Source organism: Pectinophora gossypiella, chromosome 2, assembly GCF_024362695.1.
Source record: "Pectinophora gossypiella chromosome 2, ilPecGoss1.1, whole genome shotgun sequence".
NCBI classification, from domain to species: domain Eukaryota; kingdom Metazoa; phylum Arthropoda; class Insecta; order Lepidoptera; family Gelechiidae; genus Pectinophora; species Pectinophora gossypiella.
Window position 1 is genome coordinate 4881853 of NC_065405.1, and position 26597 is coordinate 4908449.

General features: G+C 41.7%; 2 protein-coding genes across 6 annotated transcripts; both read right to left on the reverse strand.

Moving 5' to 3' along the window:
• Positions 1–148: 148 nt before the first annotated feature.
• On the reverse strand, positions 149–17192 carry LOC126371895 (double-stranded RNA-binding protein Staufen homolog 2). 5 transcript variants are annotated; one of them, XM_050017331.1, is made up of 18 exons: positions 17057–17192; positions 16832–16959; positions 13443–13662; positions 13062–13197; positions 12513–12572; positions 10515–10687; positions 9749–9850; positions 9380–9506; positions 8818–9007; positions 7930–8102; positions 7322–7452; positions 6975–7175; positions 6153–6375; positions 5702–5829; positions 4692–4803; positions 3974–4092; positions 2884–3041; positions 149–2448 (listed from the first exon to the last, which is right to left on the reverse strand). In XM_050017331.1, the coding sequence occupies exons 2-18, from the start codon at positions 16954–16956 to the stop codon at positions 2379–2381; spliced, it is 2448 nt and encodes an 815-aa protein (XP_049873288.1). In that variant the 5' UTR covers positions 16957–16959; positions 17057–17192; the 3' UTR covers positions 149–2378. The 5 variants fall into 5 exon arrangements, with proteins under 5 accessions (XP_049873288.1, XP_049873278.1, XP_049873268.1 ...); XM_050017321.1 differs by having other exon boundaries at positions 10515–10684; positions 16814–16959; XM_050017311.1 differs by having other exon boundaries at positions 16814–16959.
• Positions 17193–17881: 689 nt separating this feature from the next.
• Positions 17882–26425, reverse strand: LOC126371707 (nucleoporin Nup188). Its single transcript, XM_050017027.1, has 16 exons — positions 26298–26425; positions 25984–26197; positions 25160–25764; positions 24969–25089; positions 24781–24894; positions 24393–24692; positions 23790–24298; positions 23537–23717; positions 23194–23461; positions 22807–23099; positions 22423–22728; positions 20922–22346; positions 20717–20835; positions 20017–20233; positions 18710–18916; positions 17882–18551 (listed from the first exon to the last, which is right to left on the reverse strand). Exons 1-16 carry the CDS (start codon positions 26312–26314, stop codon positions 17952–17954), a joined length of 5496 nt encoding a protein of 1831 aa, XP_049872984.1. The 5' UTR covers positions 26315–26425; the 3' UTR covers positions 17882–17951.
• Between the last annotated feature and the right edge of the window lie 172 nt (positions 26426–26597).

Genomic DNA, 26597 nt, shown 5'->3' on the forward strand with positions numbered 1-26597 from the left:
TAATGTATATGTAAGAGGTAATGAGATGTCAATTACAATGTATTGTACATTAAATATCCAGTTATACAAGCCTATACATTTGTACAGGCAAATGAGGACCAAACCCTATTTCCTTGCACTAACTCACTGACGAAATAAAATACAGATAAATATTTTAACGTTTATTGTTGTATCCTTACATAAGTTACTAACAGCACGAAGTTTTTCCGTTGGGACTTGCTCAATCCTCGCAATAATAAAAATATTAGTTACTTACAACAAAATAAATAAAACACTTCTTAATGCCCGTACGGCGTATTTTTCTTTATCCAATAGTTACCTATTAACTTCTTTATGCTTAGTTACTTGTGCAACTTTCAACATCAAGAAATCATTTCATTGGCCTCGATTTAAAATCGTTTTGACGAATACATAATAAATAAAATATCTCGTCAGTGGTTGAGATATAACTTAGATTACGAGTTTACAAGCAGTTGCGAGAACATTTTACTTAAGTGTAAAAGTAGTCGACTTGTCTAGTAAACTTCTAAATCGTGCGGTACACTCCGCAAAGCAAAAAGCACTACACCGCGACTTCCGAGCGATGTGGCCCCTCCCGCACTGCTGGACGCGAGGGCAGAGGCACCACTAGCCCCTCGGTCGTCGCATAGTAAAGTCAATGATGAAAGATCTTTTCAATCAACAGCACAAAAATCTTTCATCACGTTAATTAATTAAACGGACCCATTACAATGAAATGTACAATCAATAAGGTACAAATCATACAACTGATCGGTCCACGGGTCCCATTTGGGTTCATAACATCAATAATGTACGAGCACATCAATAAAACTAAGTCACCGATCAATTGTATCCACACTTACCATAACACCTAGAAAGATCATGTTATAAACGAGATTAGTCAAACGCTACACTAACTCTTTACGGGGTACATGCATAGATACGGATTACAGTGATTTAGGCGCATCAGCATACATCAAGCAACCTTCATTCTTAGCCTAAGCCTATAAGAGATTAATCGCTAGTCGAAATTTGTTTTTAAATCGATGTCGGAGTTTATTAAAGACTAAAATTACACATTTCATAGCTTAGGGTCGGATGTTTGTATACGCTCACTCACTAGAGTGGTTTAAAATCGAGGCCACACTTGTGTTAATCGCCGTACTCCCCGCGAGGCGACGTCGCGGCGCTACACTAGTACAGGAGGCGCAGAGGTCACTCGACACTAGCGGCTCTCGCCCCACGAAACTTATCGGCATTCCTCACTGCAATAACTTTATAATACGCACATCAAAAGCTTCAAATAAAACAAATAAACTTGTAAGCGCATATAAGTTTCGTGAAACAAGTACAAACACAGCGCTGTTTATAAGAGCAATCATCTCTAACAAATCGACCCGACAAATTAAATATCTACTGATGTTTGGCGCGTTAGTTCATTTATATATTCTAGATGTGAGTTTGACTAGCTTCCGTTCAAGTCGAGTTAGTTTGCTCGTGTAAAGAGCGCCGCCGGCGGAGGGCGCGCGAGCCACGAGGGCTACGGCGATTACTACTGTAAGCTAGACTAAACGAGACACCATGGCCGCATGATGTAACTTTTAGCGTTCGTCGGGACCGCAGCCGACCACACATGCCTATTTACCTTAATTATTGTAATAACATGTGAAAAACGAACATTTCCCATCAGTTCATCGTATTACACTATCGAGCTGCATCGTGGTCGTACCGCTGCCAGGTCCCAATGAAACTGTTTTGGTTTGGCTTCACAGCCTCAGTTTCATAACAATATTCGTTTCTACATAATTTATCTGATATCAAATCCAATTCGTCTACTATAAAATAATGTCAGTTACATTTTATAAACATTATAACCAATATATAATGTGAAAAGTGTATAAACTATGATTATTGGTTTTATATGAAGCCTATCTCTATGATTAATTGCGATGGGTATGGCATGACAAATGTTAACGTGCTTACATCCCATACATATTATTATTAAAATATAATAATCAACATAAAAAGTCTAGTTTGTGAGCGGTAATTTCACGTCGATAAAAAAAAGGTGGACAAAAATTAACTAAAATAGCGACCTATCGTAAAGTATAACAAAAAATATACATTTGTATTCTAACATAATAGGAAAACGTTTAGAATAAGAAGAACATATGTTGTTGCAAGACCCGAGATCAAATAAAGAAAAATGTCTTTGTGAATATGTCATAGCTAGAAACGTTAGCTAAGTATGTTTGCCAGAGATGTGTCCCGAACGTCATTTCGCGCTGTGAAATATTCACGACATGTGACAACATTATTGCTTGGGAATTAATACATAATAAAAATATAATAAATAGTGTTAGAACATGAGGTGAGGCTCACTCAGCGATTCCGTTGCTGATGACGGCTGGCTTCGCGCTCGCGCCCTGCCCCGGCAGGCTTTGCATTCTGAAACACATATTGCTATCAGTTTCATAATGTCCGATAAACTACAAAAAATGGGTAATGTGGTTAAGCATGGTTATGACCTATCACTACGTGGACGAATGAAACGGGGAGCCGAGGGCTTTCGCTGTCTCCTATATTTTTTCTAGCCTATTATTAGGTCAGCTCATATTATGTCCAACTGCTCAGCAATCTCTCCCTTCTCTCCTCTGACAGCCTCCTATCCAAACAGATGTCTCGCCAACTTCACAACATCATCCAGCGGGGTCTACACGGAAACCGCCGCAGCGTATGCAATCTACGGTAGATAGACGTCGTACGGCTATTGGTCGAAAAACTCTAGATATAATCCGGATCGCGAGGGCAGATCGGAATCTTATAAAGAGGAAGTACAGTAGTGTCGTCGTCTGAGGGTAGAGGTACAGAGAGCGTAGTTACCCGGTGGTAGGCGCGTCGAGCCCCATGAGGGCCAGCGCCCTGAGCGCGGCGCGGGAGCACTGCTCGTGCGAGTGCGCGGTGGACGGCCCGCCGCCGTGGCACATCACCGGCGGCTCCGTCGATAACGACACCAGCGACAAGTACTCGCCGTGGTTGCGCTGCGGAGGAGAATCGACGTATTAGCATCCTGAGCATGATCGCGGACCGGCTCGACTGTTGCTACGTGAGTCATTGCTGCGCCATCTCCGTTGGGGTGGGGCAGGGTGACTTACGTACCAAATATTTATAACTCTGTTTTGTACAGTTTACCAACATAGAGTAAGATATACTAACCCAATGGGTCTTGTTACTTCTTCTTCTATCGTGTGGGTTTTGAGGCGAATTACTAACCTCATCAACCCTGGTGTCAGGGTTACTATTGAGCCGCCAAAGGCCCCTGACATGACTCATTTATAACGACTACGTACTTACACAGTAAGTAGTAACCGGGACCAACGGCTTAACGTGCCTTCCGAAGCACGGATCGTCTTACTTTCGGACAATCAGGTGATCAGCCTGTAATGTCCTAACCAAACTAGGGACCACAAAGTAATTTTTGTGATATGTCCCCACTGGGAATCGAACCCAGGACCTCCGGATCGTGAGTCCAACGCTCAACCACTGGACCACGGAGGCCGTTGGTCTTGTTACTTAAATAAATAAGTAAATTATTATTATTAGCGACATGTCAGAAAATAACAGACGTCGTCGATAGGCGACGCGACAGATACGCCTCGACGGCGACTACAAATGAAGACGTACGGGTAGATATGGTACAGAATAGATAAAATCTAACAAATGTAATAAACAACAGGAAGGCCTAAGAGCTACGTCATAAGGCGTAACGTGAACGAAGTAAATAAAGTAAATAGGTTTTCTTGTGAAAACGACGATGTATTTTCTTGGTAAAACATCCCCATACCTTTGCGTTATGCGCAGGACAGCTGTAAGACTAATATATTTTCTTGGTGTTTCTTTTGCACAAGGCTGTACTCTATCTGTCTCCTGCTGCCACACGCACACGCTAGCGCTGAGAAACTATAGTGCATACCTTAGGGAAGTCCGAGAACTGCACGGTGAAGCCGAGCAGCTGCGCGAGGTACATGAGCTGGTCCTTGGCGCCCGGCGTGCTGCCGCCGCCGCCGCCCGTGGCGCTGCACTCGCTCACTCCTGCAGGGTGGAACATAAGCTCACGACTAAATCCCAATTGGGGCAGTCACAAGTACATCCATTGCAAGATGACTTAAATATTATGGTGACAGATTACACCTCACCGAGCTTTTTTGTTAGACATGCATAAATAAACTGCAACATATACCCAGTTAGCTGCGTCGTTTACAGCATGCTCAAATGCCAAATAGCATTATTGCTGTTTAAAAGACTTAGAGGCTTAGATCATGGGAATTGGTTAGTTTCCTAGGTCAAAGATAAATTATGAAATTCTGATTACTAAATAAAGACAGATGGTCTAAAGGTGCCAAAACCTTTTTTTTTCTATAAATAGAATAATAAATGCTACATTTCGTCACGTTTTTCTATGACGTCACAGGTTGCTTTTTCATACAAATTCCATAGTAATTTCGTGTTTTGACGTTTAAAAAGTAACTGATTTACCCAAATCAGTAACATTTTAGTAAATGTACATTTTCTCCTGGAGCACGCGTTGATTATATGCTCTATGGATGGACTGCACGGACGCTGCACGGTCACACGCCGGAGAATCTCTCCCTCACATCTATGTATGAAACATTATCTGTGTAGTATGTTACCATTAGGCTGCGTGGGTTGTCCGGAGCGCTGGTGATAGTCCATCAGTAGTACTCCAGGCACCGGCTGCCGCACTTCGCTGTTAGCGCCGCCCGCGGTGGGAGCTTCGCCCTCCTGATAGAACACAAATTAAAACGGATATTATAGGATATTCTACACCCTAAACTTTGTAAAATACATAAAATATGTTCAGTTGCTTATATAAACAAGTATGTCCCAAAAACGGATAAAGTAATCGTGTCCTTTAGGCTTTCCAACATGATGGACCAGTATATTGGCGACGAGCTGATCACCATCTCATGCTTTCACATCAAAAGTGGCTTTAAGTTGTTTCGATTACTTACGATGACGTTCAGTGTCTGAGCTATTTAGAATTTTGTGGTAGGCTAGAAGATCGTACACAAATTTAGTCAAGTGTAGTCTCCGGTTTCATTTCTTTAACTTTTCCTCCTACCTTTTGTAAGTGCTAGATTCCGGAATCAGCCCTTACATTTATGTCAGCTCAACCCATTAGGGATTACGGCGTTAGGTTACGAATAATATCCACGGATTCCTCTAAAATTTGTCAAGATACTTGATCGTGTTGTGCCTTTCTGTATCTGTTGTCCATATTTCTGTATCTTGTGTCCAATGTGCTCATAAAGTATTTTATTTATCTATCTAAGCTTGAATCTTGATATGAAGGACTAATATGAAAAAATCCCTCATATTTCGCGGTTCTAGTCCAGTCTAGTTCTTACGCGTTAGTAAAACATTGTGATAACATGGATCGCAATCAATCTATCGCAGTATATATTTTCGCGATCTTCACACATCGCAAGAAGATACATCGAGCATAGTGTATCGATGATTTATTTCTATAACATGCATGGCAGTGATGAACATTCGCACTGAAGATCATCGCAGTTTTGTTTATCGCCTTTGGGTATTACACTCATTTGTCAACTAGTTCTCATAACTATTTTTGTATTTGTTTAGGAATTGTTGTCCATTTGGGATTATGTATGCTTACTTTTCGTTTGTTATCCCCGTTGGCGCTGTTCTTGCCGCTATCGACGGGGCCGTTGGTGCCGGGCTCAGCAACCGCAGCCGGGATGCCGCCCTCGCTCGCATTCGCCATCTCCATCGCTAGCAGGACATCTGTAATTGTAATGGAGTTTTTACGTCAACTACATTATATTAAAAATACTCGGTTGCACGGAAGGAATACGTAAGACAAAAATGAAAAAAAAAATAAAAACAGATGGTAGATGGAATAGAAGGCGGAATTACAATTTATGTGGGTGTATTTTAAGTTCACATTTCAGATGTAAAATGGTCTCAAATTAATCGATGAACTCTGGCAGGGGGTTTGATGTACAGATGCCATCGGCAACTTAGTCGAGCGTGACGATTTCAGTCGTAAGGTAATTTTAGCTAGTATAGAGTATTGAAAATGCGCCAGTGGCGGGTGGGTGACGTACTGTGCGCGGCGCGGCGCTTGGCCGTCTTCTTGTTGGGCCCGAGCCCGGTGGCCTGGTGCGGCGGCGCGTCGCACTGCACGAGGAACTCGCGGCGCCGCGCCGCGCCGCGCTCCTCCAGCACGCGGTACTGCGGGCTGCGCGCGCGCACGGCGTGGCGCGCCACGGCCAGCCGCGAGATGGGGTTGTCGGCGCCGCCCGCCTCGCCCGCCGCCGCGCCGCCCTCCTGCCGGACCACAACACTACTCTAGTAACTCCGTGTGGACTCGCCACTCGCGCACCCGGCTTCTGGCAGCGTGAGCGAGATGAAACAGTCGTCACATGTCTAGTGTACTTTGATAAGGTTCCTGTACTTCCTTTTTGGTGGGTTGCAACTCCGCATCCCAATATAGTAGACAACACATTAAAGCAACTAATATTTATTTATCTATCGATTTTATATTCAGCCATTACAGTAAATATCAATTCGACTAAAATACACAGATGTACCGCAAAACCAGTAAGTAAATAATAATATTTTGCCACGAACAATTGCAAAATGCCACATCGGTGAATTTGGCCGAACAGGACAGCTGTTGTGATCAACGTCTGAGTTATCGCATCGCGCGAGTGACCGGCGAGTACCAACAAAGATTAGTCGTCGACGGTGGTACTTTATACATTAAATAGCTTGTACTTAAGACACATACTTCTTTTCCCCGGCTATACAGGTTGTGAGAAGCTGCAGTAGTTTTAGGCGGATGAAACGTTCCTTATGTAAAAATTTACGATTCAAAGTGTAACAATGTTACCTACTGAATAAAGATATTTTTGAGTTTGATATACCTTGATGAGGTTCCTGGGCTTCTTCTTGGTGGGCTGCGGCTTGCGCTTGTCGTGGTGCGGCCTGGCTCTGAGCAACGCCGGGGGCCAGCGGCGCCGCATCTCGTCCAGCATGTGTTCAGCCGCGCGCCGCTTCGACACCTTCTTCCCGTTGCCCTCGCCTTCTGTCTCCATGTCGCCCACAGTACATGCTGTTATGAATACCTGTGCAATAGTAAGAGGATGAGATCTTTTATTCTTCATTCTTATTCTAATGGTATATACATAAAAGCTGGACGTTTACTGGAGCGGAATCGGTACCTCATCTGACTCGGCCATCCATACAGAGATATTATGTATTTGAAAGTTACCCTCATATGCGGCGGCCCCCGCTCGGATTTGACGGTGAACTGCACGGAGAGGTTGCGCTTGAGAGCCAACTCGTGTACCAGCGACACCGGGGACTTTACTTCCGAGTTCAGTAGGTCTGCGCCCGCGTCGCCTACGCAATGAAGGAAGGAAACGTATGGGTCAATCAAATAGTTGTGTTCTATTGGAATTACATGAAATGTTCTCAAGGGCAATTAGCCGGTTAACTATGTATCGGTATCTGACCTAATCTGACGTCAGCATAATAACTTTGATGTAACAGTACGTCTCTTCATCTCAACCATGTTTAAAGTTCAAATTAGCCTATAATAGTTTTAATATATCCGATGAATTTACACTCACTGCAAAAAAATCACATGAGAATCTTAGAATTTCTTAAATTTTTGAGATACAACGGCACAAAGTTTAATACACAATTTTATATTTTTGCCTGGCCATTTTAAAATAAATAATATTACTTTTAAATTTTCTTACAGAATAATAATCCGTAAACGCTACCTGTAGCCTGGTATGTTTTTGTGCAGTGGAAAAAAAATTCGATATGTGCGTGTGTAATCTTTTTTATAGATAAATGTACGAGCATACTGACCAGTGTCGGCGTCCCCCGCGCCGGCGCCGGCGGCGGGCGGCGGGCCGGGCGCGGGCGGCGCGTCGTGCGGCGCGCGCAGCTCGTGCAGCGCGCGCGCCGCCGCGTCGTGGCGCGCCGCCTGCGGGGTGCCGCCCTCGCCCAGCCACGCGCGCCCGCCCACGCACACGCGCACCCTGCGGGCGGCCAGCGGTCATAAAACATTGTTCCGGGTACCGAAAAGAATACAGCACCCCGCTAAACACAAGGTGGCTGTGTGACTAGGGACCGACGACCCAACGGTGTTACGTTGGAAGGTTGTATATGTGCGTCGCGCTGTGTAATCTTTGATAGCGCGTGCTAGGCCTGCATTGAATGATGAGCACACCATCTATTGGTTATGGGCAGAACTGGTCAACTAGTTGGGTCCGCCAATTTAGGTGATCCATTTTGATACAGGGGGGGTTAAAATGGCCACATCGAAGCAATTCATCTAAGAAAGCAATATTGCTATTTGACATTTGTTTGCATTGCGCACTTACTTTTATATGCGCGAATGTTAAATTGCAATATTGCTTTCTTAGATGAATTGCTTCGACTTCTTCGACTCTACCAATCGACTGATAAAGTTTTCGGTGAAGTGGTGAGTTTTCAACCTTCATCCGATTATTAGACTCCGTTTTTAGGATTCCGAACCTTAAAACGACAAACGGAACCTTTATAGAATTACTGTCCATTTGATTGTCAAGTTACCCGTAGTTACCCATGTCAAGTTACCCATAGTAACGAGTACGACTGCTACGAGTGGCTACGACTAAAACATCAAGAGTGAATACGACTTGTCGTGTTGATTACTTGACCCCAAGAGGAACTTGGACGTGATTTACGTATGTATATGTGGTAGTGGTGTACCTGTAGACGAGCCCCGGGCTGAGCATGCGGTGGTAGGGGTTGGGCAGGAAGGGCGGCAGGCGGTAGGGCGGCGGCGGGCGGGTGCGAGTCGCGCGGCCGGCGCCCGCCACCGGCGGCAGCGACGTGTACACGGCCGGCTGGCACAGCTTCATGGCCAGCGCGTTCAGTTCCACCGTCGGCATCACCGCACCTGCCACAGACACGCACACAATGCCAGTTGTAGCATAAACTAGACTAGGGCTACGAAGCCGTCGCGACACCGGTACATTCTCCTATCTTCTTCTTCTGTGTGGGTTGTAAGGTGGAGTGCCAACCTCATCAACCCTGGTGTCAGGGTTACTATTGAGCCGCCAAAGGCCACTGACATGGCTCATGTAACGACTATATACATCAGTAAGTAGTAACCGGGACCAACGGCTTAACGTGCCTTCCGAAGCACGGATCATCTTATTTTCGGACAGTCTGGTGATCAGCCAGTAATGTCCTTACCAAACTAGGGACTACAAAGTAATTCTCGTATCGTGTAGGCTGTGAGGTGGATTACCCGGGCGCGTGTACGTACCGGCGTGGCGGTGGTGCTGGTGCGCGGGCGGGTGCGGCGGCTGCGCCCGCGGCGGCGGCGGCGGGTAGCCCGTGCCCGCCAGCGCCGCGTGCGCCGCCGCGTGCTGCGCGCGCTTGATGGACGAGCCCTGCACATTTACAACAACGGATCAACCACAGTACCGCATCGGACTTTCCTATGCATCTATCCAGTGACATTACTACAGTACTGAAAAACTAAAGCGGAAACAAGACGAGCGGAGACGTGAGAAATCGATCAGGTCAGTGCGAGCGAGCGAGATATAAAACCTTAAGTTTACGATCATTTTGAATGATTCATTAATATCACCTATTGAAATGTTTATATTTCATTCCGATACTTTTTACGTACCTCAGCAGTATATTCTTCAGTATCACCCAAACGGAGTGTTACTGTGAATACTTTCTTGTGCGCGGGACCCGTTTCTGATGTGAGGCGATATTGATGCTTAATCTGTAACAAGTTTCATACAAACAATTTATATACGTGCTATTAAATTAAATTCTTTTAAAATGTTAATGAAGCGAGTCACACGTGTAGGTGTTCACGTCAAAAAACAGAGACTGCCAGACAGACGACAAACGACACCCATAGAAACAATACTTATATGATTTTAATAAATAATATAGTGTATGTACACACGAGATAAATGCTCACGGCAGAAAATGCGAAACGAGGGGGTTAAGCCACATCGAAGCAATACATCTAAAAAAGCAATATTGCTATGACATTTGCGCATATAAAAACAAGTGCGCAATATCAATAAATGACAATTGTTTGGGACTTTCCAGGGTACGTTCCCCAAAAAAATATAGATGGCGCTGTACGGATTTGACGTCGTTTAACCTAATTTTAGGGATAACAGACATAAGCAACTTTTACCTTTATAAGTGCGACATTATGTCACGGTTTTCTATGACGTCACAGATTGTTCTAATACAAATTCCATAGTAATTTCGTGTTTTGACGTTTAGTAAAAAGTATCTGATTTGACTAGTTGGCAACTAGCCTATTATCACGTTAAATCCATCTATATTGCTTTTAGGGAACGTAATCTGGAAAGTTCCCCATTACTTCGGTGTGGTTTTTTAAACAGAGAATAAAAAGCGATGTTTACCTTATTGTACCTGGCCAGTTCGTTGACCAGGCACATGGGCGTCTTCTCTTTACTGTTGGCCGCCGGCGACGGGCGAGGCGCCTCGCTGTCGCCCGCCGCCTCCGCCGCCGCCGCCTCCGCGCCCGCCGACGGGCTCGAGCTCGAGGGCGCTGTGCTTGGTGGGCTCGCTACTGCTGTTACGGGCACACCACGATACGTAGAGTGAGTGAAGAAATGGGCATCTACTATCAGGTGAGAACAATCTCCACAAGGTCAAATATGGAGTTAATTATTTAGAAACCTACGCAAAGAACACCTTGTTTGTTGGGCCCATGAGGCTTTGACATATACACACACACACACACACACACACAGGAGGTATCTTAGGGTGGTATTAATAAACTAATCTCAGCTGAGACTGCCCTCAAGACTATCCTCAAGTCCCTGTTTTTATAAGAACTGTCACATTGACATGATCTTGACGGCAGTCTTGAAACTGAGATTAGTTTATTAATACCACCCTTAGAACCCTGTCGCACCATCTTTAAAAGTGGTTATCTTGTTTCTTTTATTTTTATAAGGTTCTAAATATATGCTATATTTAAAGGACTACACAGTCACATAGAGAAAATAGAAACAATAATTATAATATGCTACATTTCTTCTTCCTTCAGAATTTTATTGTTTCATTTGTCTAAAGTTATGAAACATACATTATTTTATTTAGGTTCAACATTAAAAACTGAAAACGTAATAAAATAATATAAAACGTAAACGGAATATAAGTATACGACCCACTGCTGGGCACAAGCCTCCCTTCAATCGATCGGAGAGGGTATGGAGCATACTCCAACACGCTAAAAAAACGTAATAAATAAGTAGTAATACGTAAATTTTGGAAAAAAACTCTATCGGCACTACACAAGACACCCATTGGAAAACTACAACTATATACAAAGCCATAAAAAATAATTAAAAAAGTTGTAATGTAACCTCTACCTTTCCATGCATAATACACAGACTACTAAGAATACATCAACTACTCATCACTAATTTAAGAGCCACGCTCTTGTCGGTGTAGTATTTTTCATGCTATATTTTGGGGAAAAATAGGGCAGTGGTTTCCCTCTTGCCTTCCGCCCCGCAGTACTCTGTTTGACGCGAGTGGGATGGCGCCCAGAGCAGTCTATTTCAAAGCCGTACTACGACTCCTGTCTTTCGCGTCTGAATAGTACTGACAGTTACTGCAGCCCTCTGTCAGGTTCCAGGTTACAGTCCCTGTGACTCGTCTCTTCCGTCCACAACGTGAACAACACCAACACACATCAACTACTAAGAAAATAAAAAACTACAACTATTTAACGTAGCATGATTAGAATGACAACAGGATAGAGATGGTACCTCGCCTAGCGCGAAAGAGACGAGAGACATGTCTTTCGCACTAAAAGTATACAGAATACAGTTTATTATGAAAGAGACGAGGACTCTAATCACATATATACATAAACTCACGCCCGTAATCCCTAACGGGGTGCGCAGAGCCATAAGTAATCATAAACAACTTGTAGCCAGTGTTGATGCGAAATAAGATGGATGGATAAGATGAACCCATTAATTTTAGCATAGAATAAGGAATTATACTATATGTAGAACGGCAACTCTCCGCTCCCCACCAGCGGCTGAGCTAGGTTTACCTCACCCCCCTCGGACATAGTATAGTTTAGTCTTCAATCGTATTACGGCACACACAGATGCGCGTGTACCATAACGTCAATGTGTGGTGTCTGTGTAAAACAAGGTTTTTTGTATGAAGTGTCCGGCGTATGACATTACTCCATCATGTTAGAAATGACACAATCCATTGGTCGGATTTTACGAAATGCCCGGGAATAATCATGATACGTTAAACAGGCTACACTTCTAAATAACCGGCACTAAACATAACGTATAAATAATCTATAAATCTATGCACGACACAGAACTACGGAGTAGAAGCGAACAATGGAAACCCAGACTGACCAAAGTCAGCGGCGAGCTTCGACGGCGGCGACATCACCGGGGACGAGGGTCTGTGCAGGCCTGCACGTCCATACAAAAGTAACATTTAATACATTAAAAGAATTAGAAAGTCACTGTGGTTCTGTGGTTCACGGCTTGCTTCTCAAATGGGGAGCCAGTCTGGCTGGGGCGTTCGATGCCGCGTAGATTAGATAGGCACATGCTTTCAGCGCCATAGCCTAGGCTTTGGCATTATGCTTAAGGTGGAACCGTTTCGGTATACATTAATTTTAAAAGTATTATAATGTCAAACATAGACTTCGTATAAAAAATAGACAACCAATCTCTGTAAAAAAAGTGTCCGCGGCGCATCTTGTCACAAACGACAACGTGTAACGACACTGTACACTGCACTTTATTTGAACAGCCATAACATCTTATTTTGAAGAAACGAGCTTATACTGTCTAAATGACTAATGTAATAGAAAAAGTCCTTAGTGAATGTGAGTCTATTTGTTTATAGGATGTCAAATAAATATTTTCTTCTTTTGCTTCTTTTCCATGTGTTACCTGTGTGTGTGGCCGGCGCGCTGGGCTCGGGCTGCAGCGGCTCCGGCTGCGCGTACGGCGGCGGCATCACGCCCGCGCTCCCGCCGTACCCGCCGCCCAAGTACGGCCGGCGCATGGGCTTCATTGGTTGGGAGTGCTGCACACACAATGTTCACGCGTAAATACATTTATAGGTGATCATTTGACAAGAGTAGAAAACGAATAAGGACTCGCAATAGTTTTTGGCTGTTATTAAAAAGTGAAAAATACTAAAATGAATTTGTGACGTGCTAAACATCTCCTATTGTGCACCATGTTTCCCATTCACACCAGACATTGATAATAGAACTTCAAGTTTAATTATCAACTAAGTACCTACAGATAATTATAAGTATTGTATACCGGAGGCATGGAGTGGTGCTGCTGTGGCGGATGATGTGGCATAGCCCGGATGGGGTGTGGCGCACGCTGCTGGTGATGTGGCACGGGCATGGCGCCCAGGCCGCCCAGCGGGCCGTGGCCCGCGTGGCCTGCGTGGCCACCGTGAGCCGCCACGCCGTGCGCGCCCAGCCCGCCGCCACCGCCCACGCCGCCCACCGCGCCACCGGGTCCCAGCGGCACCCTTTAATCACACACAACAAACTTACGGTTTTCTGCTATCCTGGTACATGATGACTCCCGACAGCACCGACGTCGTAACAATCCGAATCGCACTTATTTTATAAGTCCACTTCTTCACACAGAATTCGGTTATACCGGCGGACAGTTCACAAAGGGACATGTGAGAAATTAACCACTTTCTCCTTGCAAGGGTGCGAGCGGAGTCCTGCTCGCCGCGGCACTGTTATTCCAACTGCCCGGCCCTTTCAATGCTTTGATATATTAGTCTGAGTGGAGAAAGAAAGGCGGACCTTACATTCATTACTCCTGCTCCGTACATCAATGGAGACGTCGTCATATGTTCCATTGTGAGGCCCTATCGAGACCAGTTTTAGTGACAAAGAGTGCCGCAAAGAACCCTCGACATATCAACAAACTACACTACATTAGCATATGAATGCCGTCGCCGCGGCCACCGCTCATAAAACACAGACATTTTATTAAATAGTGTCAATGTTTGAGTGACCAATTCATGTTGAAATTATTCTTTTTGTGGCATGTCACCTAATACTATTGTTATTTTAATAAGTACAGATGGTTACTTTCCATTTCTTGGGGCAGAGTTAAATGGAGATTTGGAATGAAGACTATGTAGTTCCTTTTTCTAGATTTGTAAAGTAGTTAATATTCGAAACTTTGAACTTTTCTAGTTTAAGCCTTGACATAATCCAAATGAAAATGGGGTCATAAGTAGTTCAGTAACCCACACGATAGAAGAAGTGGTTCAGTACCTCTCACAGCTTTTAATGACCTACAATGGCCCCGATTCCTGCAGACACCACTTAATTTTATTTTAAGTTATACCTGTCATTTTCTTATCCGCCAACTGTTCATTTTAAAATGAATGAATAACCCGGGCGAATAAAATAGGCATCTCGCTAATATGTAACCCATTTGGCGTGTGCTGTCAACTTAATTCTGTCGGGTTATTGACCAATTTAAAATTTTGGAAGAGGTTTTTAAAGGATGATGAGTCAAAAAGTTCCCCTCTATCAACAGATTCCAGACATATCTCATTCGAAGCATCTTAGTGAGTTAATATTTTTGTTCTATGGCGACTTTCTCGAAATACGGAGGGTTTAGCCGGAAATCAGGTTCTTAAGTACGATTTTGTGTACCGCCTGGTACAACATTGTTTCAACCAATTTCGATTTTCAAACCCCATGGAATTTAAGTTATAACTAATTGGTAATCTTTTTACCGACTTCAAAAAAGGAGAAGGTTCTCAATTCGACCGTATACTTTTTTTTTAATGTTTGTTTGGGCATAACTTCGTCGTATATGAACTAATTTTGATAATTCTTTTTATGTTCGAAAGGAGATATACCCAAGGTGGTCCCATATCAAGGAAGTCAGGGTCTGATGATGGAAGACCAGATAAATCCAGGGGAATTTTTAAAAATCGTAGGGGCGACTAGTGCGTTTGTAAAGTCAAGTGGTCGGATCGGTCTCTAGGCCCCGGAAAAACTTCCAGACCTTCGGAAACTGGTCTGGTGATATTGTAGTAAGGTTGTTCTAGCATTTACTTGGCACCGACTTCAGAATTATAAAATAAATTAACTAATTGAAGATATTATATACTTATTACTTTGTGCGAAGTAAATTTGCATTTGAAGTCGGTTTTTTTTTGATAATTTTTTTATTTTAAAGATAATAATGAAATACAATAAATTACCTATTGGAAGGGGGGATGGGTCTCATACAGTTAAGGTCATGGTTCCATAAACTTTATGTCTGTCCATTACTCATCCCTTTCTTTTTCAGCAGATAAGAAAATGACAAGTATAACTTAAAATAAAATTAGATAGTGTGTATGGGAATCAGCACTATTAACCAATTATATTATGTTCACTAACATAAAATGATCATACAATGGTATTCAAATTTCCACATTTAGACTCAGGTGGTCTATTATGTGTGCCGTTGTTGGCTATGTTCACCAATCTAACTCCTTCCTTAAGTTTAGAAGCCTCCTGGGGTTTTCACAAAATAAACTTAGGGCTTCAGATTTTGAGTTGTTAAAGAGACATTGTGAAAAAAGATCCCGACAAATTGAGATCCTCCTCGTTTTTTTAAGTTGGTTAAAAATATTAGAGTAATCTTATCAGAAAATTTATATAATATAATAATTAGATAACCACCAGGTGCCATTCTACAGATATGTAGAATCTTGATTTATTATTGAATAGGTGCCTATTTATTCATCAATCAACTGATATTTGAGATCAAGCGTTACGTTACAATTACAAGTAACAATGGTGAATGCAGGTGTACGGACAAACCAAGACTAGATTTAATCTTAATATTATGTTTATTCTTGTTAAATAAATAATAACAATAAACAAATAAATAACTGGGCTTGGCTTATATGTGATATGAATATTAAACGTGTTTTTGTAGAAGTGTTTGCATTTGCAATTTGAACTAAATGCCCATTTCCCTTCTCCAATTATGAATGCTCCTCTCATCTACTAATTGTTCAATCAACACAAGTTTGTTAGAACAATAATGCATTCTTTTGTCTACAATGTGACCGGATACTGTTTGAACAATGATACTTTAATAGCTAACATATAGGTAATAGTGAACTCGCAGCAAGTATGTTACAGTTACAAAGTCTGTACAAATTATACTAGGAATATTTCACAGAATTTTGTTCTCTTAATATATATGAATTCTGTGACAGGCATGTTTCCTTTTAGTACCAAATAAATAAAATTTATTTTAGAATTCTACTTTTGTTTTAAGTAAGGTAGATAATATAGTACAGCTAGATTTGTATTTTTCCTAACCCCAAATGTTGTAGTTTCTTAACAAATTATGTGAATATACACAAAGAAATCATATTGGAAACTACAAATCATTCACATAGGTTATAAGTACGTAACTATGACAAATTATGGGTGCACACAATTTAGTCCCCTTTCAGGAAGTCACTCATCATTTATGAAAATGTCATTCTTGTTGACATGATAGGTAACTAGTGATGCATGTCGCATGCAAACACAAAACCAGAAATAGAAAACGAACTTGGCATTCGTGTGATGAATTACTTCCGTTTGCAACTAATATTTAAACGCAAATAAATAACAAAAAGCTGAACGTTACTCTACCTAGTGAGAGTTACGTGCCTGTTCTCCCGGTGCATCTGGTGTGGAGGCATCTGGTGATGACCCGGCATGCCTTGGTGCGTCGGCATGTGCTGCGGCGGGTGCCCCGACATCGGCTGATGATGCATGTTCGGGTGATGCATCATCTTCTGCACAAACCAAAACAAACTCCAACGTTTTTACCACCAACAAAACGACCCCAATAAATCACGGGCAAACGCACGTTTTCCCCGGTGAAATTCTTACCGTTAATTAATGTCGAGTATTAAATGAAATCCCGGCTATCCAATGAACATAAATCCGCTCTCGAATCACTCGAAAATTATTTTATTTTGGCGAACAGTAAAGAAAATCGTTTCGTTCAACATGCGGCCATGTTAAAAATGTTGCCATTCCAAATGACATACTTTCTATTTATCATATAAAATAAATAGAAAATTATCATTAACATGCAGCTAAGTAAATAAAATAAATCATCAAACACTTACAATCTTTTCCATTGATATTTAAATCCTATATTTTTCTCATGCCAATCGAAATACACATTGTATTATTTATTGGTAGATTTTTTTGAGTTTAGTAGAATTTTTAGCGCCTTTTTTCAACGTCGGTTGATTGATAGGAAAGTAGATGCATTTTCCTGACTAGAGCGTAGACTTTTGAAATTATAATGGTATATATCTATAAAATGACTTCGGGTCAAAAGTAAAGTCCGCGCTACGGAAGAAGTCCCGCGGCTGTAGCGCTGTCGTCGCAGTAAGTTACAAACAAATTACAAATCATGGATACTTCTCTCATGGCGCGTATTCTTCTTTTGATCCGAAGTCACCTATCAATATTCGAAGACGTTTATGAATTGTTTCATTACTGTGAGCATCGTCATCGGCCACATTGATATATAATAATGTAACTTACTATATATATTTAATAGTTGATCTATAGATCAACCACATATAACGGTCTATGTTATTAGAAAGATCTCAAAGAACACAATCCCTGTTCGTTTTTACGATATGCCAATATGTATTGGAAGTTTTTTAATTTTTAAAGCATGCAAGAATGAAACATTACTATTTTTTCAATACAAAAAGAATATTTTATTTTCATTACAGATTATCTTAGTATTCTAATAACTTGAGTTTTACAGTTCTGTTTGACAAATATAAAGGAACACAACAGATAAAAAGTGGAAGTAGTCTTCATCATTGTTGATTTGCACATCTGTTAGATTTGAATAGACGGGCTCTATTTCTTCCAGCGAACTATCGAGGCTCTCGTCACTGTCCCTTGTGGTCTCCGCCCAAGACACACGCTTAGAGCTTCTGGAAGCTTCCTTCTTCTTGTCAGAAGCTGGGGTAGAGTGGGAGACGGGAGACGGTGGTCCTTTAGTCGGTGTCTGGGCACATTTATCTAAATAATGTTTGCGTAAAACATACTCGCGCATCGAGTCATGCGATACTCTTTTTGGAGGCGGTGGTGGGGCCAACGCACGATCATCATCATCGATACAAATATTATCCTTGTCTTTTCTTGCATCTTCAATTTTTTTCAACTCGGTGTCATCGGCAGCTAGAGGCCATGCGCCCAGTTTGTTGCGGATGAGATGCGGGCGCGCGTGTGCGGCACACAAGATACGCTTGCGCACAAAGTCGTGGAATGCGGTGAGTTCGGAACTGAGTTCACGGCGAACCAGTTGCTTATGGCGGGAAGGGACATTCGGGTCACGTACGGCTAGTAGCGCCTGTGGAACAAGCAAATTATATTATAAGAAATAAAATCATATTGTGTATTATGTATTTGTGTTAATAGTTTGTTAAATTAATGCCTAATTTTTTTTACTGTACATTATTTATCATATCTTGGCACATAATTAGAATATCTTTTGTTTGTATAGTGTACCTGGGAGGCGAGCAGCGTGGCAGCAGCCTGCGTGGCGCCGGCGACGAGCCGCTCGTTGGGCCAGGGCACGGCGCTGGCGACGGACGAGATGCTGGTCAGCGACTCGCTGCGGTTGGCGCGGCGCGAGTCGCCCGGGCTGCCGCACGAGCACGCCCGGCGCCGGCCGCGCGGGGAGCGGGACCCGCTGCCTTCCTCCGCGTGATAAGCCTGCGAGGTGAATATATCGTGGTCAGATCTTAGAATTGATCATATCATAATGTGCTCGACCATTTCATTAAATGGTCATATTTCATGAAATAGCCAACTTAAGTTGACCATATCGTTGAAACGTCAATGTTTAATGATATTTCAATCAACGTTTGGCCATATCGTTATTATAGGCGGTGTCCATAAAAATGCGAATAGTCGATTAATTTCTTAGATCCAAATTATTTACCCAATCAATACTATCGATATGGAAAATTGTACAATTACATTGATTCGTCGATTATTATATCAATCAAGTTTTAAATATAATCGACACCAGTGCCACTAACGGTGGGTAATGTTATTAATTTTACGATATGATTGCCAATGTTTGGCCATATCATGAAGTAATCATGCAGTTAGTTGCTCATGTCGTTCACTGATCTGTTCATTGATCTGGTCAAATTACATCATGATGTGGCCAACCAGTGATACTATTTCATGAAATATGACCATTTCATTAAATGATCGAGCACATTATGAAATGATCAATTCTAAGCTCTGGCCACGACAAATACATGTTTACGCCGAACTTACTTTAGTTAGTGATGTTCCGAATATCCGTATCCGTATCCGCGGATATCCGAGATAAAAGAAAACTTCGTATCCGTATCCGTGTCCGTTACTTTTCACGCGGATCTTTTACGGATATTTTTCAGGTGATTAAGTAGAATTATTAAATAAAAAACTATAAAATTCCATTCAGATTATTTTACCATAACCAAAACAAAAGTACTACCCGCGCAATGCAAGTTAAAACGTGTCCTGCCTGTCGTTGCGGCGAGCGAAGACGTCAACTATCGTTTCAAGGTCGCGGGCGCCGACACCAATCGAATAATATCGAATAAGAAAATAAAGATCCGCATCCGCGGATATACATTTTTAACGATCCGGCAAATCAATACTTTAGATGCCTATTTGTACGAATTCGGCTCCCGCGTATATTTACGAATACGCACGAACAATCCCAACCTCCAAGTATTATGAGAGTGCACACACTGTCTGGGAGATGAGCGTCATACAAAAGCGTTCGTAGGTGTATGAGTTTAAATGCCACTTACATGGTTAAGAGATCTGGTGAGTAAACAAATGGCCGCCAGAAGCGTGCCGAACGTCAACTGCGGGAATGGTTCGTAGGATATCTTGGGGGCTCCGAAGTGAAGTTCCACGAGAGGCTGCCAGCGTTCCAGGTCCAGCCCAGGGTCCGCCAGTAGAGACAGCAGATCCGGGCTGAACGCTAGCAAGCAGAGCGTCGCCATGTGCAGTATTTCGAGAGTCCTAAGGAAAAATATGTTTTATTATATAACTGCAATTTCATGTGGCTGTCCATGCACTAGGCAAGTAAAATTGACCGTTCAAAAAGTTTATCAAATAAGAATAAATAATATTGAGCTAGGATTTTCTTACTTTGATCTGGCTGGATTATGGGCGCAGAGCCAATTATTTCATATTTAACAGAAAATATTATAATAGTTACATTATGTTTCAGTAGCTTAGTAAACCATATAGCAACTTTCGCAAAGGCCGGTCATAGGATGGGTGACCACAAAAAAAAGTTTTCATCTCGAGCTCCTCCGTGCTTCGGAAGGCACGTAAAGCCGTTGGTCCCGGCTGCATTAGCAGTCGTTAATAACCACCAATCCGCAGTGGGCCCGCGTGGTGGTTTAAGGCCCGATCTCCCTATCCATCCATAGGGAAGGCCCGTGCCCCAGCAGTGGGGACGTTAATGGGCTGGTGATGATGATGATGAGTAAACCATACCTGTGTAATACAGGAGCTTGGTTGGCAACCTCTTCCATGGACTGTAAAGCCGGATCGGACGACCGCCGCGCGCGCATCATCAGCGTCACACATTGATACAAACATGCGCTTATGCTGCGCTGTAAGACAAAATCAAATCATAATTTAGTAAGAGTACTTTGGTATCGGTATAAAAACTGTAAACACAATTAAAACGAGAACTTACCATAATCCCAGTCAAAGAATTGATATTCTGGATGCGCCATCGTGCCTCAAATTTGACAAGCTGTACTACAAGGTTCAAGGTAGAGGCGCAAAGGTTCAGGGAGTCTAAATTTGCAATCTGTCGTGGCATCAAGACGGCTTCTATCAGATGATCCAAGTGGACTCCGACGAACGTGATCGCGTCACTAGCGAAGAACTGGCCATGCTTCATCACCATCATGGATATGAAATCCAAGCTGTATGAGTATACCTTCCACCATTCTTGAGGCTTCCATGTCAAAGATCCTCCGTTAGAATCTATTTTCGGTGGCAAGAGCTGCAGCCACATAAACTGGTCTACATCACTGAATAACAAATCCTTAGAAAATGGACCTCTTGCATAAGCTGTTAGACAACGTAGCGCTGCTAAGGATGTCTGGTAGTGACGTCTGTTTTGCAAACAGATTTGTAAGCAGCAGAGAACTTTGTTGATGAACCTGCTGGACTGGAACCAGTGCGACAACCCTGAGAATATGTCATCGTACAACTCCAGGCACTGTTCCAACATCGCCAAAGATAACACTACAGGAGGAATATCTTCTCTGATTGCATGTCCATTCTCTTTCCTTTCTATTTTGGGCTCGTCTTTGATATAGTCAAATAATTTCTCAAGTTCTAAGCTGTTGATATTCGTCACAGCTCGAATTATGTTTTGTGCTAAAACGCTGTTCGCTTTAATTTCGTAATCCAAGCTACTGATAGCAACAGTCCCGATTGAGAGAATTGCTCTGATAGCTCGTAGGTGCAGGCACTCATAAACGATTGCCGTATTAGTAAGTAAACAATCAATTTGTTTCGCGCTCACTTTTCTGTTGTCAAAACAGTCGTCTTTGAAGTTTGCTAACATTATAACATACAACTCAGCCAAAATGACAACCAACCTGCCATCCTTGAGTTCGTCGAGTTCATTCAACAGAGCATTCATACAGGGCGCAACCATTTTCGCCTTATGTGCGATGTTCAAACTGAAAGGCAAACATTTGCAGAAGATTGTTGTGAAGTCTTTCCATGAAGTCAACAGTCCCAACCAAACTGGAACTTTATCTACCACTTCCTCCGTATCTTCTCTGCCTTTAAAAGAGAATATATATTTGATCCAGGTATCCAAATGTTTCTTGCTGACATCGAAAAATTGTTCAAGCATCTCTTTCAAATTGGAGTCTACTTTTCCTCTAGATACAAATAATTCTATTCCGAGGACATTGAATATCTGTGTGTAAGTTCTAAGTCCTGGTTGAATTTCATTGAAAAGTGGACTCGTTAGATGTTCCCAGAATTTTGGATTTTCTCGCAATTTCTTTACCAGAATTTGCATGTTATTTTTCCATAGAGCATGGAATAGCCCCATCATACATCCTAAAAGTGGACTGTGAAGTAATTTGGCGTCCTGAAAAAGCAACCATATATTTAGAATCAAGTGCCTAATCCAGTAAATTAATAGTAACTGAATTTTAACAACATACCGATTTCACAGTACCCAGATAGTCCGCCAAGTACCCTAAGATACCTTCAAAACTATCATCGGTATCCAAAGTCTTTTCTTTTCCACATTTGTCCTTTTCTTTATCTTCTGCCTTTGCATTCACGTGGTTCATCATGAAGAAAGCTTCAGTGAGGCCTGGTTGTTTTCCGATGCATGTTGCTACAAATTCCAAGATGGCTACTTTTAAGTCAATAGTTTCATATTCGTCGCGGAGTCGATCGAGGAACATTACTCGAACTTGATAAGCAGTCATGTCCAGAGACGCGAAGAGGGACATTTGAAAATCCTAAAAAGGGAAATAAAAAATAATATTTATAAGTGAGAAATAAAGTGAGCAACAGTTTACGAAATGTTGCAAACTTACGTCTGCAAATCTCCTCAATAGTCGACAGCACAAAACTGGTAAATTCTTATTGAACGCGTGGTTGATGTAGCTGGCCACCTTCGGCACCACTTTCAAAGAATCTTTCTGTTTATTTTGTGCGAATATAAGATGTTCCAAAGGCGTGACCTCACTCCTTTCCGATACCATTGTCTTCAGTCGTAGTGCGAACATTATAATTGCCACGCATCTTTGTATAGCAGACAGATACTGGGATCCTGTTCCAGATATCCAGTTTGTTTCGTCTTGAATCATACTTTCTAATTGGTTGTTACCTAAAACAAATTGTGATTTATACACATTTTGAGAATATCTTAAAATGTTTTCAAGAATAAGTCGTTACGACCATAATGTTGCGATGTTACTTACCAGCAGAAATAATCTTCAACAATTCCAAAGCGTTTTCTGTGTGCAACAAGCTGTAAACACACGTGCGTTTCAGCTTAGAGGTGCCATTACCAGTGTCTTTGGTCTGCTCTAATACCAGGGTCAGGAACCTAGCACAGCGCTGTATCAAGTCGCGACGTTGACTGGTGTTACTATAACGCCAGCCACATACGTTTGGGAATACCTCACGAAGAGTCAGAATGAGACCCGGGTGGATTATGTCTGTCGTAATCCGCTCGTCAAATGGGGCCTGAAGAGAATATAAATTAATCGTTGGTCCTAACTAAAACGTCAAGACTGTAAAATAGAAACATATGTCATTTACCTCATGGAAAGCGCATAGCATATCAATGTATGCGCCCAAAAAGTAATAACTTCCAGTAGGTTGCTCAATTGTCACTAGATATGAGCCAACGGCAGCAGAGTCGAAAGACACCCCGTTCGCGTATTCGACATGGGTCAGGTGGTGATTTATTATACGTGGAAGAAGACCAGTATTTATCAGCCTAGAAATAAAGAAGAAAATATTAACATGCCGAATAAATACAATAATATCTTAGTCTAGCCAAGGAGCTCACCTTAAATGTATTTCCTTTGGGAAAGCAGGAATCAAAGCAGTGCAGACCTCGAGACATTCAACCAATAAGGCCAATGGTGGTGTTTCTGTTCTCATGAATCTCACCAACACATCAAACACTCCCTCACTGGGCGCGACCAAACTCTTTGGAATTTCTCTGTCTTCTACCAATGTTTTTAGTACCCCTTTCAACACTTTGGCTCCCTCATACACTCGCTGAAGCGTAACATTTATGTTTTGTTGATGGTGTTGCTTTCTATCTAATGCTTTTTCTATCTCATTGTTTAATATTGTCCAGTAAGAGTATGGTGTTCGGAAGTGTATCATGGTACCCTCTTTTCTCTCCATGATTGTAGCTCTAGAGCCCGACTCGATGCGGTAAGAAGGGTCTCCAAGAGGGAAGTATTCTCGGCCCACAACAGCATCGTCATTTTGTAAAGACATTATTGGTACAGAATTTGGGTTGTAGATTTCGGTGTATACTGGCAGACACTTTAGTTCAGCTATCAACTGTAAATAATCACCAAACTCTACTTTATACAAAGCACTGAACAGGAACAGATATGTACCTAAATGTTAAACAACCTTAAAGCTCGATACTTACGTTTCTAACACTGCACTTTCCACCTTGCGCTAACCCAGCCGCTAAAGTAGACAGTGCACTAAAGTTATATGGGAAAAACTCTAATGCTGTATTCCACAGTGAGACAATTCCACATCCTTCCTCCTTTTGATGGAGCTCCCAGAACTGACAGGCGATCTCTTGGGAACGCAGCAGATCTGCACATAGCTGCATGATGCCGGCTTGATGGCTAATGGTACCGTCGCCGTCAAATTTGTCACACAGCTCGTTTAGAAGCTTGAACATGCGTTTTCTGGTTACCAAAGCGCATTTTGATTTGTCCTGAATTACAATAAGGTATGGTATTATTATAGGGGTTTTGTGAATGTATTTATTTAGATTTGGAGAGTGTATACAAGGGAAAACTTACAGACAATACAGAGCTGTTGAGCATTTGTTGTAGGAATTCAAAAACGCGCATTCGCAATGCTGTGGCTCCATAATGTTGATACTGACTTTCAAAAAGTTTCATGTGTTGGACACTCTGAAAAAGAAACAAGATAGAAACAAGTTTTTTATAAGATCATAACAAAGAGGCAAAATTAAAGTCACACATACCTTCAAAGTCAACAGCATCCAAGTCAATAACATAGCACTGTGCTCTGTATTTTTCTGGAGTTTAGTGAGTTCATATTCAACTGATTCTTTTGTGGATTCTATCCATGAAGGTAGGTTTTTACTGAAAATTACAAGTCACATGAATTAAACAATATTTCGAACAATACTTTACCAAATTTAATCACACTTACATTTTACTATCATCCAGAATGACCATAAACAAACTGACTTCCATGTACATAATCCTCATACAAGGCTCTCTGTGCCTCTCCTCCAACAAATCATGGTAACCCTGATTCTTACCAAAACTGTGCTTTCTGAACAACCCAAACAGCTTTTTGAACTGTTCTTCAGAGAATGATTCTTCGTTTGCTATTAGCATGAGTATTTGAAGGATAGCAAGTTGTTCCCTAAGATTGGCTTCTGCCCATTCTTGTCTGACTGTCTCACTTGCAAAGTCACTCTGAATTTTCCTAGGTGGAGGAGCAGCAGACAATAACTTCTCAAATTGTGAAAGAAGTGATATTTTTATGTTCTCAATTCCTATATCACAGATTATTTTTTCAAACTGTTCTTGATATTTATGATTTGTATTGTCTTTGAACTGTATTATGTATAGTAATAGCTTGAGCAAGAACAGTCTCTCATTATAATAAAACTTCCATACATTTGGCAGAAGGAAAGTAGGTCTTGTGTCAACAAAAGCAACATTTTTAAGGGCATTTGTTGGTGTTCCATATGAAATATCACACAAGTAGTGTTTTATTATTTCCCATAATTGGAAGCAATCCACATCCTAGAATTAGAAACAAATTAAGGGTTACTTAATTACTATAATAAGTATATTCTAAATCCTAAGTTTGCAGCAATGGACAGTAAAAAAAAGAATAACAAAGGTTCTCTAACAAAAGCTCTAAAGTAATTGCATGGAATAGTATGGACGGAAAAGTATGGGATCTTTATTTTTAAAATCACCATAATTGAAGCAGTAGAACAATAAACTTGAAATACTTACGACATAGTTTTGTAGCGTCTGTACTACACTCAGCAGTTTGGCCTGGTCAGAGTGCTTTGACTGCAACTTAGTATAAGCGTCGGCTTTGAATGGCTTGTAACTAGCGAGGCCCTGACGGAGTCCATCGACCACATTATTACATTCCAACACTTTCGCCACCTCCTCCTTCGACAAGCTCTCTGACGTCGTCCAACGCCACAAGCGTTTCCAATAACTAGACAAAAATTTGCTTAATAAATAGACGCCTCAGAGGAAGGTTACTAAACAAACGTATTTTGTAATAATGATGGTGGTGAAAAAAGCCTTGTACTTACCTTACATTACAGGCCATTATTATTGTATTGACTAACAAACACTACTGGGGCGGCAGATGTTTCTTTAATTAATAATAATAAATAAAACCAGCAAATCCAGCAATTACCGCCACATTTTTAGGTTATGATTCGTAACTTCAAGTCTTTAACTGATACAACGTTTTGTTATTGGATCTATAAAAGAAAAGATTGTCATTCGAAATTTTTGTTTAAATAATATAAATCCACAATTCAGTTCTGAAAAATTATACATCTTTCATAATGTAGTAACTGATAAATATTTATTTAATATTTTTATTT